Source organism: Alligator mississippiensis, chromosome 15 (assembly GCF_030867095.1).
Source record: "Alligator mississippiensis isolate rAllMis1 chromosome 15, rAllMis1, whole genome shotgun sequence".
NCBI classification, from domain to species: domain Eukaryota; kingdom Metazoa; phylum Chordata; order Crocodylia; family Alligatoridae; genus Alligator; species Alligator mississippiensis.
Genome location: NC_081838.1, coordinates 25,977,047 through 25,996,027, shown reverse-complemented (window position 1 = coordinate 25,996,027; position 18,981 = coordinate 25,977,047). Strand labels below are relative to the sequence as shown.

The window sequence follows — 18,981 nt, the reverse complement described above, 5'->3', positions numbered from 1 at the left end:
AACATCCTGCAAAAAGTTGCTAATATTCACGTGAGAGATCCCATTTAGAGGCCGTGCCTCGAAATGAAGGCAACCCCCAACCCTGGGGGGAAAATTCCTTCCTGACACCAGATCTGGCAGGGGTCTCACCCTGAGCAGAAGGGCAAGACCCTCTAGGCAGGACCCTCTGGGTTCAAGTCTCTGCAGGAGCATTGGCACAGCCCAGTCCCCATCCCCACCCAGCGCCTCTGACAGAGGCTAACAAAACCCCAGACACACAGCAGAAAGGGGTCAGGGGCAACTGGCAAAAGCCAGAAGCCTGGGAAATGCCCACAGTGCAACATAGGCCTAGATCAGCAGTTCCTACACTTTGACAGATGGCGTACCACCAATTTAAAATGATAACACCTGAAGTACCACCAGCAAATTTTTCAGACACATAGGCAACAGACTGTATTAAAACAACATCAAAACCTTTAGTAATCATAAAACATTGTTTTATTGGGTGTGGTAGGCATATAATACTGTTAAAATATAAAAAATAGATTGCAATTAGTTGTTTAATTAAAAAAATAGTTGCAGTTAATTGAGATTTTAATCACACAGATAAAAACTCAAAATTATGCTCAGAAAAATTCAAAATTATGCAGGTACTTTGTATGTTTGTGGTGGGGGCGGGGTTTGTGTGTGTGGCGGGGGTGGATTTGTGTAGGTTTTGGAGGCTGTGGGTTTGGAGCTCGGGGGAGGCAGGGTCCCCGCATGATCTGGCAGGATGCAGGGTACTGTAGGTTAGGAGTGAGGGGCAGCAGCAGGGTTGGGGGGGCGGTAGCTTGGGGGTGGCAGGCAGACACAGAGACAGACACAGACACACAGAGACACATGCACAGACAGACACAGTACCCAGCATATAAGTCTGTAGGGAGTGAGGAGCGGAGGGAGAAGGGCAGATTGAGGCCCCCATGATGAGGGAGGGAATGGGACAGGGGCAGGGCTGGGATGAATGTGGCCCCAGGGCCGGGGTGGGTCGTGGGACACAGCCACGGGAGGCTTATGCAGGGGTGCTGGGGGATGGGACATGGCTCCCCATCACTGCCTGCACCCCCGGGAGAAGCATGGGGTGCACATGCCCCCCAAATTTGTGCACAGGGTGGAGGCAGGCTGCCCGCTGCGTGCTCAGCTTTGCACCCCACTATTGCTGCCTCCAGATCCATGCAGGATGCCATGTGCCTTCTGCATACTGGCTGCACTACACCCCCTGCCTGCCTGATGGCGGAAGGCACATGGCAATCCTTGTGGCTCCAGAGGCAGCAGTAGCAGAGCACAGAGCCCAGCGCGCAGCGGACAGCCCGCCTCCATCCCATATATAAATCTGGGGTGTGTGGCGGGCCAGTAAGGGGTGCTCCTGCACTGAGCCACTCACCTCACTGTGCCCAACCACCTTCCAGGCTCCAAGCACCTCCCTGGGGGCGCCTCACATCTGGCCGACCCCCTTCCTGGAGCACAGGGGGTAAAACTGCCACCACCCAGGGATGGGCTTGATTCTGGCTCTGCACCCCCTGGGAAACACCGGCCTAGTAGCCCTCGAGGGGCTACTCGGGAACCAGCGGCGGGAAGGAGAGGAGTCAGCACACATGTGCCCCGCACGCACGTGTGCCCCTTTTAGCAACTGACTGACCGGAGGCGGCAGCAGCAGAGGAAGCGGCAGTGGGGGCAGCAGCAGCTGATCCCCCGAAGGTAAGTGGGGCGGAGGGACCCGGCGCAGCTGAGCCGGATCCGGAGGGGAAGCCCCCCGGGCCCCATATAGCTGAGCCGGTAGGGAGCCGCGCTCCCGAGCCGCGCGGCGCGAACAGAGCGCACAAACAGGCACGCTCTGTAAGAGCACGCCGGCATTCGCGCCGGCGGGCGGGCCAGGAGGGCCAGGAGTAGGACTCCTGTAGGGTAGGGTGTAGACACCGCACAGGTCTACAAACAGCAGCTTATAGAATGGTGTCTACGAGGAGTGCTGCTAGGGCCTCTGCCCAGGGGGACAAGGCTACCCGGGGCAGGTCTGAGGCCTCCACCCAGACCGAGCCCATGGGGGAGCTGATGTCCCCCTACCTCCTGGCCTGTGGGGGATCCCCAGCAGGGCCGGGGGGGGCAGAGATTGGGGGCCCCCACACCTGTCCGGCAGGTGCCTGTCTTAGGGCTCTGGAGGCGCAGGTGAGGGAGCTCCGGGAGGAGGTTAGCAGGCTGAGGGGGATCAGGGAGGCGGAGGAGGAAATTGACAGTTATTTCCTTTCCCTGCAGGCCCAGGCACCCAAGGAAGAAGCACCCCGGGGAATGCCCTGCGCAGCAGAGTGGCAGACGGTCACAGCCAGGACCGGAGCAGCTCGCAGCGAACCGGTACCAGCTTCTCCAGTCTGACTGGAGAACAGGTACGAGGCCCTGGCGACCCTGCAGGAGATGGAAGGGGAGGAGGAAACCCTTGGGCAAGAAGAAACACCACGTTCTTCACACCCCAAACAGATCAAGAGATCCACGATGACCCAGAGGAGGAGGCGACGAGTGCTCGTCATAGGCGACTGTATCCTGAGAGGTATGGAAGGGCTCATCTGTCACCAGGACCCCTCGGCACGAGAGGTATGCTGCCTCCCTGGAGCAAAGATTCGGGATGTGACAGAGGTAATCCAGGCCAGGATCAAGCCCACCGATTACTACCCCATGGTCCTAGTCCATGTGGGTACTAATGATGCGGCCAGGAGAACCCCCGATCACCTGATGGCGGACTACAGTGCTCTGGGCAGCGTGCTGAAGGAGTTCGGTGCCCAGGTGGTTTTCTCTTCCATCCTACCAGTGACCGGACGAGGAAGACAGCAGGAGAACTGCGTCCGAGAAACCAACTGGCGGCTTCGGCAGTGGTGTCTTGAGGCAGGCTTCGGATTCCTGGACAATGACCCGCACATCACGACGAGGGACATGCTCAGCTGGGATGGGCTTCACCTGTCCCCCAAAGGTAAGCGTGTGTTTTCTTCTAGGTTGGCGCATCTCCTCCGGCGGGCTTTAAACTAGGCTCATCGGGGGGAGGGGAGTATGAGGGCGGGGGAAGCTGTGGACCACCAAACCATGTGGCACCCACAAGGACAGCCCAGCCTGAAGAAGGAGAACATTGGGAACCTGAAAGCCATGGGGAGGCCAGCACTACGGCACAGGTAAGAAACAAGAAGGTAAGAAACAATGGGCCCCTTGGGACTCGGAGCGGGAGGGCAGCAAAGGCACCAGTCGCAGGGCTCAAGTGCCTATATACTAATGCTAGGAGCATGGGGAACAAGCAGGATGAACTAGCGCTCCTGCTTGCACTAAACACCTATGACTTAGTGGGGCTAACAGAGACCTGGTGGGATTCATCCCATGACTGGGCGGTACATATTGAGGGCTATAGATTGTACAGAAAGGACAGGTCGGGGAAGAAAGTGGGGGGGGGGTTGCACTTTATGTCAGTGAGCAATATACATCAACCCTCATCAAGACAGAATCCGAGGTTGAGGAAGTAGAAGGATTGTGGGTTAGGCTACATGGGGGGCAAGGAGAAAGGGATTTGGTGGTAGGGGTCTGCTACAGACCCCCACACCAAGGGGAAGAAATAGATGCGGGGCTCCTGAGGCAACCCTCGGAGACCATAAAAGCTAAAGAGGCGGTAGTCATGGGGGACCTAAACTACCCGGACATCTGCTGGGAGACGCAGACAGCAAGGTCCCATCGCTCACGCAGGTTTCTAACCTGTGTATAGGACCTCCACCTGACACAGGAGGTGCATGGTCCCACTAGGGGGAATGCCATACTGGATCTGGTATTGGCAACGGGAGATGACATAATAGGGGACCTCCAGATCGGTAGCTATCTGGGAGACAGTGATCACCTTATAATAGAATTCAACATAAGACGGCGAGTGGGTAAGGTAACTAGTAGGGTGAAAGTGCTAGACTTTAGGAAAGCTGATCTCATTGCACTCAGGCGATTAGTCAAGGAAGCACTGCAGAGTAGGAGTTTTGAAGGGATGGGAGCCCAAGAAGGGTGGCTGTGCCTAAAGGAAACGATCCTTCGGGCACAAAGCAAGACGATCCCCGAGCGAGGCAAAAAAAGGAAAGGGGCCAGGAGGCTTCCGTGGCTGACCAGAGAAATCCAGGGCAGCCTAAGGGCCAAAAGGGGAGCACATAAAAAGTGGAAACAGGGTGAGATCACTAAAGTTGAATATACCTCCTCTGCTCGTGCTTGTAGGGAGGCAGTTAGGCGGGCCAAAGCTACCATGGAGCTGAGGATGGCAACCCAAGTAAAAGACAACAAGAACTTGTTTTTTAGATATATTGGGAGTAAAAGGAAGGCCCAGGGAGGAATAGGACCCCTGCTAAATGGGCAGAAACAATTGGTGACAGACAGGGGGGACAAGGCTGAACTCCTCAACGAGTTCTTTGCCTCAGTGCTCCTAAGTGAGGGGCACGACAAGTCTTTCACTGGGGCTGTAGAGAGGCAGCAGCAAGGCGCCAGACTTCCATGTGTAGATCCTGAGGTGGTGCAGAGTCATTTGGATGAACTGGATGCCTTTAAATCGTCAGGCCTGGATAGGCTCCATCCGAGGGTGTTGAAGGCACTGGCCGACATCATTGCAGAGCCACTGGCGGGAATATTCGAACGCTCGTGGCACACGGGCCAAGTCCCGGAGGACTGGAAAAGGGCTAACGTAGTCCCCATTTTCAAAAAGGGGAGGAAGGAGGACCCGGGCAACTATAGGCCAGTCAGTCTCACCTCCATCCTTGGTAAAGTCTTTGAAAAAATTATCAAGGCTCACATTTGTGAGAGCCCTGCAGGGTAAATTATGCTGAGGGGAAACCAGCACGGGTTTGTGGTGGGCAGATCGTGCCTGACCAATCTAGTCTCTTTCTATGACCAGGTTACGAAACGCCTGGACACAGGAGGAGGGGTGGATGTCGTATACTTAGACTTCAGGAAGGCCTTCGATACGGTATCCCACCCCATACTGGTGAACAAGTTAAGAGGCTGTGATGTGGATGACTGCACAGTCCGGTGGGTGGCAAATTGGCTAGAGGGTCGCACCCAAAGAGTCGTGGTGGATGGGTCGGTCTCGACCTGGAAGGGTGTGGGCAGTGGGGTCCCGCAGGGCTCGATCCTTGGACCGATACTCTTTAATGTCTTCATCAGTGACTTGGACGAGGAAGTCAAATGTACTCTGTCCAAGTTTGCAGATGACACAAAGCTATGGGGAGAAGTGGACACGCCGGAGGGCAGGGAACAGCTGCAAGCAGATCTGGACAGGTTGGACAAGTGGGCAGAAAACAACAGGATGCAGTTCAACAAGGAGAAATGCAAAGTGCTGCACCTAGGGAGGAAAAATGTCCAGCACACCTACAGCCTAGGGAATGACCTGCTGGGTGGCACAGAGGTAGAAAGGGATCTTGGAGTCCTAGTGGACTCCAAGATGAACATGAGCCGGCAGTGTGACGAAGCCATCAGAAAAGCCAATGGCACTTTATCGTGCATCAGCAGATGCATGACGAATAGATCCAAGGAGGTGATACTTCCCCTCTATCGGGTGCTGGTCAGACCGCAGTTGGAGTACTGCGTGCAATTCTGGGCGCCGCACTTCAAGAAGGATGCGGATAACCTGGAGAGGGTCCAGAGAAGGGCCACTCATATGGTCAAGGGCCTGCAGACCAAGCCCTACGAGGAGAGACTAGAGAAACTGGATCTTTTCAGCCTCCGCAAGAGGAGGTTGAGAGGCGACCTTGTGGCTGCCTAAAAGTTCATGACGGTGGCACAGAAGGGAATTGGTGAGTATTTATTCACCAAGGCGCCCCCGGGGGTTACAAGAAATAATGGCCACAAGCTAGCAGAGAGCAGATTTAGATTGGACATTAGGAAGAACTTCTTCACAGTTAGAGTGGCCAAAGTCTGGAACGGGCTCCCAAGGGAGGTGGTGCTCTCCCCTACCCTGGGGGTCTTCAAGAGGAGGTTAGATGAGCATCTAGCTGGGGTCATCTAGACCCAGCACTCTTTCCTGCTTATGCAGGGGGTCGGACTCGATGATCTATTGAGGTCCCTTCCGACCCTAACATCTAACATCTATGAGAGGGTACTTGACTCACTTCAAGCACTTGGGGGTGCTTCCCTCATTTGGAAGCACAAGTAATGGTCTCCCTTAGTCAGCTGAACCAAAGGGACCCCAAGGCATAATCTAGACCCACACCCAATAAGTCTCCCATGCTAGGTACAAAGGTTACAAGGGGTAGGGTTGGAATAGGGAACAGGGTAGAGCAATATCAGAGAAATCCCATAGAGCAAACTGGCATGGCTGGATAGCCTTTGATCATGCATCTGAGTTACTGCAAGCTATATATCTAGTTGGATCTCAGGTAGCTTACTCACAAGTATCATCCAGAGGCAGGTGGAGATTCCCTCTGGAAGCAGGCAGATCCTTGATCATGAGTTTTGAGAGAGAGAGCAAGTTTCAGATGGTCCAGCTCTTCTCTTTCTCTGAGTTTTCCTCATGGCTGCTTCCCACTCCTCCTGGGCAGTCCTTAACTTCTATAGCCCTTATGACCTCATTTACCTGCTCCAATGGAGGCCAGCACCTGTTGGCTGTCAGCCAACCAATTTGAAATACATCACTAGTTGCTGGGCTCACTGGTGGAGTCTCTAGTTCTCCAGGGAGCCCAAGCCCGTCACCCAGGTATGTGATGCCAGTCAGGTAGGCAGAGGTAGCAGGTTTCCCCTCCCTCAGGAATGTGTCCAGCTCAAGTTACCTAAAGAGAGAGGGTAAGGTGTGTACCCTCTGCTGGGCCCATCCTCACCACATTGTCACACAGCAGAGTTTCTGGGGAGAAACAGAGGTGGCCTTCTGCCACAGGGGGCACATGCCACCCATGCCTGCAGTAGGGTGCACACAGTGGCAGGAGCCTCCCCCTCACCCCCTGAACCCCTGGAAAGGCCTAGGCCACCCTGGGAGGGGCGCATGCTTTTGTGCCAGCCCTGCCAGGGGGGCGGGACAGGCTGGCCTGAGGGGAGAAAACCCCCAGGGAGCAGCGGGCTGTCCGCTGTGTGCTGAGCTCTGTTCCCTTCTGCCTTACCTCCACAGTCGGGCGGGACACCATGTGCCATGCGTGCTGGCTGCACCGTGTCCCCTGCCTGCCCGGTGGCAGGAGGCACATGGAATTCTGCGTGGGGTGGCTGGGGGTGTTCCTGCTGGCTGCGCAAACCCTGGGGCAGGCATGGGGGCCATGTGCCCCCCCTGGATTTGTGCACAGGGCTGAGGTGGGCTTCCCACTGCACGCTGGGCTCTGTACCCCACTGCCACTGCCTCCAGAGCTGCACAGGATGCCATGTGCCTTCCACCACTGGCCAGGCAGTGAATGCAGTGCAGTCGAGCATGCGGAAGGCACATGGCATTGCACGAGGCTCCCAAGGCAGCAGGATGCAGAGTCCAGTGCACAGCGGGCAGCCCACCTCTGCCCCATGCAGAGATCTGGGGGGGAACGTGCCCCCCATGCCTCCCCCAGGGTGCGCACAATGGCGGGGAGTCCCCCACCACCACCTGTGCCACTGGACAAGGTGCCTGGGCTCTTACTGCCCCACCACCGAACCCCATTTACCCCTGCAGCTGCCCATGCTTCTACCCCAGGGGTGGGCGATTATTTTGGGCAGAGGGCCGCTTACTGAGTTTTGGCAAGCCATCGAGGGCCACAATATAGGCAGCCAGGGGTAGAGAAATATTTATTTTCTACATTTTTAGGGGCCCTGCGGGCTGGATATAATGGCCTGGTGGGCCACATCCGGCCCCCAGGCTGCATTTTGCCCACCCCTGCTCTACCCCATTCCCTTCCTCACCGTGGGGACTTTGATCTGCTCCCCTCCTCCCCCCAACACACCTACTGGGTGCTGCTCCGCACATGGTGCTGTGTTCCTGGCTATGTGCAGCATGCTGTGTGCAACACCTTGCGGCTGGGCTCTGTGTGTCTGCGGTCCCTCCCTCCGGCCTTCCCAGTACCACTTGCAGGTTGTGCGTGTATCACTGGTGGTACACGTACCACAGTTTGGGAACTGCTGCCATAGATAAAGTGGAGGGCACTGGCATAGAAGGGGGCTGTGTGCAGCATTTTGAGATTTTTTAGTGACAATCCCAACTTTTGATAGGTTTGGTGTTCAGCACCCAGCTCTGACCCCAGTTTTTCTTCAGGGCCTGGCAGAAAGAGTTATATTTACATCATGTAAAACACACGTCAGTGTAACATGCACTCATTCCAGGGGTGGCCACGATGCTGCTGCTCTGTCCCCGGTCCTCAGGCTTCCTCCTCACCTGCTACACCTTGTTCTTCTTAGATCTTTAGAAAGGGCGGCTGCCCCAGGGATCCCTGATCTCTCCCAACTCTGGGAGAAGAGAAGAGCCTGGGGAGTTAGAGCATAGAAGCAAGATCATCTCTCTCCTGCCTGGCTGTAGCAGCTGATGCAGCCAGGGGCAGTCTAGGAGACACTCACTTGTGCCTGGCCCATGAGACGGATTCCAGGGCTCCTGGTGATGCTCTTGGTGACCATTGCAGAGTCGCACTGATTTCGCCAAAGTTTGTTCCCCTCTCCCACCCCAGAAAGGCTGAATATTGAGATTCTGTGGCCAGCTGGGAGGAGCCTGGTTAGGGACGGTGACTACTTCACATGGTGCTGCCAGGACCCTGTGGCCAGGTATGTCTGGTTCCATGGGCTTCAGTGGCTGGAGGAAGCTGGATGTCACAACCCAAGGGTGTGATTTTTGTGTGTGCGCGCTTCGGCACTGCTAAATTATTTCCCGCCACTCGGAGCTTTCTTTGCAGGGTGCATTTCTTAGCTGCAGAAGAGAGATGCATGCTGCAAGGAGTTCCCGCCATTTGTATTCAAATTTGTGCCCCACTATTGGCTGTTTCTAAATTATTCCCACGTGGCAGCTAGTGATTGGCCTGCTAGCCGTATAAGAGGCTTGAGTGGTTTCCGCCCAAGTTGGAGGACTCCACGACTATCAGGGGGAAGAGAACTTCACGTCTCGTGAAGATCTCTAAGCGCTGCGGAGCCTATTGGACCCAGCGTGAATATCAAGAAGGCTACAGGGGTCTGATCAGCCTCTCGTCTCTCCCCGTCGCCGAACGATCCCTCGACGTACCCTTCCCTGTGCGCAAGTTCCATGGAGCCTAGCAAACTTCGTGTGAGTGTATCCAGAGCTCTGTCCGAGTCGAGTGAAACTGCAACGTAAGCGAAGTTTTCCTCGAAGTTTTCCAGCCTGCACCGCGACCATCTTCGGTGTAAGTAAAATAATCTTAAAACAACCGTTAAGCTTCCGTGCCTAATTCTAGCGCGCCGCCTGCCTTCCCCGACCCGGCGTGTCCGGGCTGCTGGCCACAGCCCGCCGCGCGAAAAAAGGGTCTCGGACCGCTCCCGGCCCACACATGGCGATGAGGATGGGATCAGGAGAAGGCACGCTGGAGCTAGAATTAGTTAAGAACTGCCCTTGGCGCAGTGGAAAACGCCAAGTAGAGAACCTCATGGAACTGGAGGCGCATATCGCTTACCACCAGGCGGGCGGAACGGGTGAGAGATTTATCAGTGGACGTCTTTCGCTGAAGGGAGAAGAGGGAGCCTCCGAAGATGGAGCCCAGAAAGAGAGGGAAGTGTATTTGCACCCCGCGGCATTCGGGTGTATAATGAGCGATGAGCGGGTCTTGTTCAGGTCCCTTGACACTGTGTCCCTCGCCAGAGTCAACCCGGCGGGCGCAGTGAACCCAACCCTCACCCGGGAGTGTGCCCGTTGCCTAAGATGTGCTCGGGAGAGTGAAGAACCGGTGCCGATCGACCGGTTCTCCCCCTTTATGGTGGCGTCTAGATTAAGGAGTCGCGAGCTTCCATCCGAGCTCCGCGAAGATCTGGAGATGGAGGAACGCGCCGCAGATGAGAGGGTGGCCCCACAATACGACAAGGGGGGAGTGTTAACTGCAACTTTCTGTACAATAACTGATTTAATGAATAAGAATTTAAGTTTGAAAGCCCAGCTGCGTATGGCTGTTCAGGCGGTCAAAGAAGCGGCTGCGAAAAAGAATCCTGAAACGCCACGACAAGATGGCGCCGAGCAAGAAGGAGACCGCGTGGAAGAACCGGAAGAGAAGGGTGGAGCTTCGGGGGAACCCGCGAAAGTTCGGTCAGCGACTCCACCCACCGATGCAGCGTCGTCTCCGGCAACCCCGCCCACCGACGCAGCGTCACTTCTGGCGACCATGCCTTCATGCTGACGAAAGGGAGAATCGAGCGGAGGAGTGCATCCGCCCCTCCTGCCTGAAGCAGTAACAGCAGCAGTGACTCCCACAGCAGCAGTTCAACCTACAACCACAACTAACCGAGTTGCTACTGCCTACTATGCTTGCACCAGAACTGAATTACAGGATTTGTGCAGAGAATCAAGAATCCAAGCTGAAGAAACTCTAGCTGTATGGCTGGGACGTTTGGTCGTAGAACTTGGATCCGACCTGCTGAACCAGGAAGAAGCAAGCTTCTTGGTCAGACAAGCTTCGTGGAGTAGAGGACATGTCACTGACATCGACATGGTAGCGGTCAACGTTCACTGGCCTATTCCACTGCCAGCGCTTGTTGCAGGACTGATCGGTCAAAAAGCCCACGCATGGCATGATGGACGGCCAGAACATACCGGCGCAGAACATCTCATGCTAGCGATCATCGGAGTCTCGTACTGTGCCTGGAACCCCTGAGCATGTGCACTGGGACTGACATCACTCCAGCGAATAAGACCATGGCCTCACCGTCATCTGCGAGACCCTGGAACCGTTCCAGTGACCGTTCACAGCCTAGATAGTTGTCTTGAGGTTTATGGGCGAAAGAACATCGTCGTCCTCCAGATTCTGCTCAACCCAATGGTGAACCAACCCGTGAGTAACATCCTTCGTCAGTTGTCTCAACTGCATATCCTAATGGAGCCAAGATTATCCGGTGATTGGGAACGTCGACACCCGACCGAGATTCAAGGCACAAGACACTGCGAATCCGATCTTCCATCATTGCCACCGAGAACCCTAGAGGAGCGATACATGTTTGGATTTCTCCTACAGCGTTCCGGACTCAATAAGCAGCAACTTCGGATTTTAGGGGACGCAGGCCAATGGCAACTGGCCTATGAGTTAGGTTTCCATTACCTAGAAGAGCTAGACGATGACTCCTCGACGATTTCATCCAGTTGAGTGTGCAAGAAAGGGTTGTCCGAAATAGCAAACACCTGTATTATATGTTTTAAAAATGATAGTATAGTTCCATGGAAATTTTGTGAATATTTTGCTATGCGTTAACTTATTTTCTGAGAGTTTTTGTTTACAGATCCGGAATTCAGAGTGCGTAGCGAAGAGAAGCCCCAAGAAGGATAACATCATCGGAAGAATTGGGGGCCTGACACGCGACTTCGCCATGACGCCCACTGAAGCCCTGATCGTGCAGTTTTTTGTTATGAATCTGATTATGTGTATATGTATTTGTGCTGGTTATTATTTGATTCGATCCCTAGAGGACGAACTTCTTATGTTAGCGAATTTTGTGTTTACCCGTTTAGTTCGACGACCCGTGGTAAGAGCTCTTGATAACCCGAGTGACGAGCGTGCAGTCTAATTTAGCTATGCCTTCAGCAAGGGGGGATGTCACAACCCAAGGGTGTGATTTTTGTTTGTGTGTGCTTCGGCACTGCTAAATTATTTCCCGCCACTCGGAGCTTTCTTTGCAGGGTGCATTTCTTAGCTGCAGAAGAGAGATGCACGCTGCAAGGAGTTCCCACCATTTGTATTCAAATTTGTGCCCCACTATTGGCTGTTTCTAAATTATTCCCACGTGGTGGCTAGTGATTGGCCTGCTAGCCGTATAAGAGGCTTGAGTGGTTTCCGCCCAAGTTGGAGGACTCCACGACTATCAGGAGGAAGAGAACTTCACGTCTCGTGAAGATCTCTAAGCGCTGTGGAGCCTATTGGACCCAGCGTGTATATCAAGAAGGCTACAGGGGTCTGATCAGCCTCTCGCCTCTCCCCGTCGCCGCCTGATCCCTCGACGTACCCTTCCCTGTGCGCAAGTTCCACGGAGCCTAGCAAACTTCGTGTGAGTGTATCCAGAGCTCTGTCCGAGTCGAGTGAAACTGCAACATAAGCGAAGTTTTCCTGGAAGTTTTCCAGCCTGCACCGCGACCATCTTCGGTGTAAGTAAAATAATCTCAAAACAACCGTTAAGCTTCCGTGCCTAATTCTAGCGCGCCGCCTGCCTTCCCCGACCCGGCGTGTCCGGGCTGCTGGCCACAGCCCGCTGCATGAAAAAAGGGCCTCGGACCGCTCCCGGCCCGCACGCTGGGCAGGATTTACACATTCCCCATGCTGGTGTCACTGATGGAGGTGACTACCCCTGTGGCGTCTGGGTCTCCAGCTCTGCTTGGGGCTTTTGGGTCACATCTGCAAGGGAATCTATCCTTCTTCAGTGCAAGTCAATATTGCTACAGGCTGCCAGTGTGAGAGTCTCCTCCTGGAAGCCCTGACCTCCAGCATGCTTCCCCCTTCCTGCCTAAACTCCCTCTTAGTCCTGGGGTTTCTTCCACCTTGCACCTACCACGTCCTGACCCTGCTGATCCACAGTCCCCCTTTGAGTCCCCTAGTATGAGACTTCATCCTGACATCTTCCCCGTGTTGCACTCCCTAGCGCTGTTGGCTCCATTCTTCAAAAGAAATGATCTATTTGTAGCTTAGTACAGGCTTGTTGAAAATGATCCGTGCTGGCAACAAGTGACTGTACATATCCACCATTTCATATTCAGTTACTAAAAGCACTCTGTCTTTTAATAGGAGTCCAGTTAGCTGCACCTAAATCAATTTTTCTCATACAAAGATAAAACAACACGTGCTGCCTCTTACTATTAACATTTTCCAAAAAGCAGTCATCAGTGCATGGCACCAATACCTGTAGTCTTGACCAGCAGACCTTATTTTACTTTTCCATACTACAGCTTACGGCCAAAATTCAAGCTTCAACGATTGCAATTCAGGTTTGTGCTGTGCTCAACTAACCCTCAGCTTGTCCCCTTCCTTATACAAATAATCCTGATTAGCTGTCAAGTTGCAGCTGTGTTATGAAGACGGAGGCAAAGTAACTTCTTTGCATCTTGTAGTAAAGTTTCACCTTGGCTACTTAACAGTAGACCCACAGCTTCCCTGGGCTTTTTCTGGCCAACATCCTTATATGAACCTCTTCTTGCTGTCTTTTAATCTCCTTCTCCAGGTGCAGCTTGTTCTGTATCTTTCTGTTCCTGATTTTGTCCCTCCCGGCTCTTGCTATTTCCTGCTTCCTCCGTGACCTGCCCTCCTTCCATCGCCTGTACGCTTCCCTTAGGCATTTGAGGTATCCTCGAAACTCCTTGTGCAGACACATTGGTCTCTTGCCATTCTTCTTGTGTTTCCGTTGTCTTGGAATAGTTTCTTGTTGGGCTTTTAATATTGGACCCTTTAAAAGCTGCCAGCCATCCTGGGTGCCTTTATCCTTCAGTTTGCCCTCCCATGGCACCTTGTCTCCTCTCTCCTTGAGTCAGTTATAATCCACCCTTTTGATCTCCAGTATCAAAGTTTGGTGCTCCTGCGCTCCCTGTCTCCAAGTTATACATTCTCTCTCATCACGGCCACTTTCCATCACCTTCACATCTTCAACCAAGTCTTCCCTGCTGATTGGGACAAGATTGTAGAGGCATGGTCTTTTGGTCATATCCTCAGCTTTTTGGAACATGTAACCACTTTCTGATTCAGACAGTTGCCCACCCCACAAGTTAGGAACCAGCTTGACCATTTGTTTGGCTGTATTGTTCTCTCCCAGCAGATGTCCAAAAAACTGAAGCCCCACATCACTTCCATCTCATAACTTTGGGATAATTTTGTCACTTCTTTGAAGACTGCCTCATCCACCTCTTTTCTTGATTTATAGGTCTCTAATAAATCCCCACCATGATATCATTACTGTGCCTTTTCCCTATTAACTTCACCCAAATACCTTCCGATCTACTATCTCCTTTCACCTAAACCAGGGAACGAGTAGATTTTTGACATAAAAAGTGACACGACCACCTTTTCCACCAACCCTGTCTTTATAAAACACAGTCCATCCTCCACCCTCCCAAGCTAACAGCGAACGTCTGTTGGATTTGTCTAACTCATGGCAATTTCTATGCACTGCTGTGAGTTAGAGCTGGGAGCTGCGCTTCTGTCTGCACCCTTTTGCTCACTCTCTGCCCTTGGCCCAGGGCCAGGCTGCAACCGTGGGTGCATGCGCCTCTGGATCTGGCCTCTGGCTGTGCCTGTTTCCATAGCCTGTCCATCAGCTGTTCAGTCACCTCAGGGTTGTTGTGGGACACTAGGGGGCGCTCCTGTGCTGAGCCACCTGTCTCTCTGCACCCCACCAAAAACCACGTTTCGGGTGTCCCTTCTGAGGCTCCTCCATCCGGCCAACCCCCTTCCTGGAGCATACCTGCAAGCCTGGGGTGACGCTGCCACCACCTGAACCTTGCTCTTTGTTAGGGCTCTGTGCAGCGTGGGGTACACAGACCCTGTTGACCTTGGGGATGCATATCCCGTCGTGGCATTTTGGGGGGCTTCTAGGTATCATTTTGGAACCAAGAGTTCTAGTTTTTTGTATGTCTTTTAGCCTGAAGCATTCACAAGTAGCCCCCTGTACGAGAGGAAAGTAAAAAGCCATGCCCACCCTCGCCAGCCAAGCAAAGGGGGCTTTAAAGACTAGTCTCACCCTCATAAGCATTTACAGCAAGGCATACTATAACAGATAGCTTTATTGATCGAAGAGGGAGAGAGTGAGGAAGGAATATCAAACCATGAAAAACTGAAAGAAACCCTACTTGAGCAAAAAAGAATGGGCTTGTTGGCCCTTTTGATGCACACCTAGTTCACTCAATCCTAAATTACTGGCTACATTTCAGGTAAGTTACTCACGTGTCCATCCAGAGTCTGGTGGAGTTCTGGAGGCTTGTTGCTAGTTTCAGGGTCCCAAAGATGACTTCCCCCCTTCAAAATGGAGTGACCCCTTTTAAAACCTTTGTGCCCTCATCACTAAGTCCCAACCAGAAACAGGCAGTATTGGATGCATGCCAATCCTTTATCAGCATCCTCTGGTAGAGAGACCAGGGTCACCCAGGTTTTTCATCAGGAAAAACTCAGAACAAAGGAAGAGTGAGCTCTCCCCTCCCTATGCAATTTTCACATGCCAGGGCACATGCCAGGGCAGAGCATTAGCAGGGCCAGGGGAACTGAGGCACAATGGAGCTTCCCCTGCCATGTGGCCCCTGGTTAACTGGGCCCTTGCGGCTCTGAGCAGGGAGACCACGCAGCCAGGCCAAGAGAGCTTCCCCCGCCGTACCATCTCCCTTGAGCACGGTGTCCCCAGGCAGCCAGGCGGTTGGAAGGTAGCTAGGGCTGAGGCCCCATGCACCACTGGGGCTGGGCGCCCTCTGCCGGGGTGAGGCGCTGCAGGTGGGGCTTCCTCGCCACAGGAACCAGCTGTGCAAGGTGGTGCTGCTGCCTGTCCCCAGAACCTGTGCCCCAGCTCTGGCATCCCATGGCAGCAGGACCTGCCACCCCCAGGGCTCCCCTACTACCCTACCTGAGCTAATGCCCCTCCTGGCACAGGTCTCCCCCAGCTGAAGACCCTTTGCCGGCCCCTTCCCAGCTGCAAACCCCCCTCCGCATCCCATCCCAGCTAGCCCCACCCCTGGCCCCACCCCCCCAGCTGGAGACCCTCCACTGGCCCCACCCCAGTTAGCCCCACCCCCAGCTGGAGACCCTCCTCTGGCCCCACCCCCAGTTAGCCCCACCCCTGGCCCCACCCCCCAGCTGGAGACTCCTACCTGCCCCCACCCCCCAGCTGGAGACCCTCCCTGGCTCCGGCCCCCCCATCTGGAGACCCTCCCCTAGCTGGAGATCCCTGGCTCTGCTCTCCAGCTGGAGACCCTCCCTTGGTGCCACCCACCCAGTTTATTCCTAGGGGGTCTCCTGGTGCCTGAGGTTTGGCAGAATAACCATCTGGCTGATGGTGCAGGGTGCTGCCAATCGCCAATCCACCTGCAGGTGATGGACAGGGGCATCAGGCAATCACTAGACCCCTTCCCCTGACTGATGTGAGGTCCAGCCAATCACAGCTCCCTTCTCACTGACTGGCAGGTAAAACAGATCCCTTTCCACCCTGACAAGTGGCACAGCCAATCACTAACTCCCACCCCTGACATGACAGGTGTTTCAGCCAATGGGCTCCAGGGCGCCCCTCCCCACTGGGCACCAGGCCCCTGGCTGCTGGGCCACACTCCCACCCGCTGGACGCCACCCTGGCTGCCAGCACCATGGACGCAAAGGAGTCACCCCCAGGCTTGTGGCACAGGCCTCGTGTATTTGGGGAGGAGGTCAAATACAGCCCCCCCCAGCTGACCCCACTCTAGGGGAGCTCCTGCTGGGCAGTGATGGGACAGCTCCAGGGCCAGGGGTCACCAAGGTCGTCAGAGTAGTCGTCATAGTCGTCGTCATCATCATCGTGGCCGTCATCGTAGTGGTCGTGCAGGCAACGGTAGCAGAAGAAGGCCTGGCATTGCGGGCACTGCACCGAGGAGCAGCCCTGCTTGTTGTGTGTCACCAGGGTGCAGCACCAAGGACAAGCCCGCAGCGAGGGACAGCCGTGGACGGACGACTCGGGGGCCTGGATCGCAGGGGCATCGTGCAGCATGGTCAGCAGCATGCACCGGGAGCCATGGCCGGCATCGCCTGGGGATGGGGTCTCGTCCCAGGCCTGGTGGCAGCCCCAGCAGAAGTAGCGCAGCTGGCCGGCCTGCCGGGAGCAGGGGGGGCAGGCAGTGCGCAGGGGCCCGGGCGCCGGGCGCTGCACCAGGAGCTGGCAGCGCGGGCACTGGGGAGCAAGGGGCAGGTGTCAGTGCTCGGGAACCCCCAAGGCAGGTCAGCTCCTCCCTGCAGGACCGGGAATCCCGGAGGCAGGTAGACCCCTCCCAGCACGGTCTGGGGTCCCCAAGGCTGGGAAGCTCCCCCTCCGCTCGGCTCTGCCCACTACTCCCCCAGGAATCCCCCTGCTCCCCGCTTGCCTGGTGCCCCCCAGACCCTCCCAGCTAGGACTCACCTGGCGGTAGCTACTCTTGGCACCCTCCTGTGCCAGGATCCTGGCCTCCAGCCGGGCCCTATCCTGGCGTGAGAAGAGACCGAGGTCACAGAGCTCCTGCCAGAGCCACAGGGTATCTGGGCAGCGTGGGCAGCGCCAGGACGTGATGCCCTATGAGAGGCAGCAGGGGAGCTGTGCCCAGGTGGGGGTCTGGCTGAGCCAGGGCGAGCCCCTACCCTGCTGCCCTCAGCACCAACCCCGCTCCCCACGGACACCCACCTGCTCCTGCCCCCGAGTCCAGAAGCACAGCAACACTCGCCCTGCACCTCCCAGTCCAGTATACCCCATGGCCCTCCCAGTCCCACTGTCCCAGTATACCCCATGGCCCTGCCAGTCCCGCTCTCCCAGTATACCCTTTGGCCCCGCCAGTCCTGCTGTCCCAGTATACCCCATGGCCCTGCCAGAGTCCCTCACTCCCGGCCCACATCACCCCCCGCCCGGGCTCTACCTGCTGCAGCAGCGCCCGCACCCACGGCTGCAGCTCGGCCGCGCTCACCCAGTGCCCGCAGGACGCGCGTCCGCCCGCGCCGGCCCCTGCCAGGGACGAGTTGCTGAGGCCCGGCCCGGCCCGGCCTCACCCGCCACCGCCCGGCCCGGCCCGGCCCGTGCCCTGCTCCAGCGCCGCCGGCTCCGCGGCCCCGGCCGGGATTCCCCGCCCCGCCCCGCTTCCCTTTCGCCTCCCGACGCCCAACCGGCCGTGCCCCGCACTGCCGCCCCGCAGCCCCTGCCCCCTCACCCCGCCGTGCCCCGCACTGCCTGCCCCACCCCCATCCCGCCGTGCCCCGCACTGCCTGCCCCCCCGCCCCGCCCTGCCTGCCCCACCCCCATTCCGCAGTGCCCCGCACTTTCTGCCCCCCCGCCCCGCACTGCCTGCCCCACCCGCATCCCGCCGTGCCCCGCACTGCCTGCCCCACCCGCATCCCGCCGTGCCCCGCACTGCCTGCCCCACCCGCATCCCGCCGTGCCCGCCCTCCTGCCCTTGGGGCCCCCGCACCCGAGATCTGCAGCCCCCGCCCCGCGCTGCCGCCCCCCCGCCTCCGGCGAGCCGGGCCGAGGCCAGGCTCGGGCCCCACCTGGGCGCCCCCCGGGCGGACAGACCCTCTGGTGCCGCGGGGCTGCCGCCGACTTCTCCCCCGACGCCATCGGGTCCCGGCCGGCCCGGCTGGGCTTCCCCTGCCCGGGCACTGCTTTCTCTTTCGCTTTCCCTGCCCGCACCCGCCCCAGGCCCGGCGAGGGGGCCCCGCATGTGGTGACACCTCCCGGGATAGACTCAACCCGAGGTGGCGACCCAACCCAACCCAACCCAACGCGGCTGGGGCAGGGGCTGCGGGACAGGGGTGAAGGGCGCTGGCGGGGCAGGGGGTGCGTCGGGAGTGAGAGGCTCTAACAGCAGCTCTGCTTTGCTCTGCTCTGCTCTGCTCTGCTGTTGGTAATCCCCAGGCTGCTGGACTTTGCTGGGTGCTGACCTTCTCGCAGGGGAGCAAAGTCACCCTTAGCTGCCACATCACGGGGCATTTCCTGGAGGAGCTGATCACCGTGACCTGCCTCAGAAGGGGCCTGATAGATGCTGCTGTGGCCCTGCAGGACTCAGCTGGCAACAGCATTGACCCTGGCTGGGTCGTCCCTTAGCGCAGCATGAGAAGAGCTCCTAGCAGGAGACGAGACTCCACTTCACCTCCTCCTTATTCAGTGACACAGGAGCAGGGTACATCTGCCGGGTGGGACAGGCTGCCCCGGAGACCCCCATCGAGAGTC

The 18,981-nt window shown here is 56.5% G+C and overlaps 1 protein-coding gene across 4 annotated transcripts; it reads right to left on the bottom strand.

Annotated features, from left to right (window-relative positions):
* Positions 1 to 16,427: 16,427 nt before the first annotated feature.
* Positions 16,428 to 18,767, bottom strand: LOC106738244 (E3 ubiquitin-protein ligase RNF144B). 4 transcript variants are annotated; one of them, XM_059718974.1, is made up of 4 exons: positions 18,300 to 18,767; positions 17,675 to 17,760; positions 17,188 to 17,337; positions 16,428 to 16,962 (listed from the first exon to the last, which is right to left on the bottom strand). In XM_059718974.1, the coding sequence occupies exons 1-4, from the start codon at positions 18,367 to 18,369 to the stop codon at positions 16,498 to 16,500; spliced, it is 771 nt and encodes a 256-aa protein (XP_059574957.1). In that variant the 5' UTR covers positions 18,370 to 18,767; the 3' UTR covers positions 16,428 to 16,497. The 4 variants fall into 4 exon arrangements, with proteins under 4 accessions (XP_059574957.1, XP_019350421.2, XP_059574958.1 ...); XM_019494876.2 differs by having other exon boundaries at positions 17,188 to 17,250; XM_059718975.1 differs by having other exon boundaries at positions 17,723 to 17,760.
* Between the last annotated feature and the right edge of the window lie 214 nt (positions 18,768 to 18,981).

Bases quoted from the DNA above. Each gene is read 5' to 3' on its own strand.
- LOC106738244 (XM_059718974.1), bottom strand. From the start codon at position 18,369: ATGGCGTCGGGGGAGAAGTCGGCGGCAGCCCCGCGGCACCAGAGGGTC. The intron at 17,338-17,674 runs GTAGAGCCCGGG...TGCCTCTCATAG, and splicing joins TGCGGGCGCTGCTGCAGCAG to GGCATCACGTCCTGGCGCTG. The intron at 16,963-17,187 runs GTGAGTCCTAGC...CTTGCTCCCCAG, and splicing joins CCAAGAGTAGCTACCGCCAG to TGCCCGCGCTGCCAGCTCCT.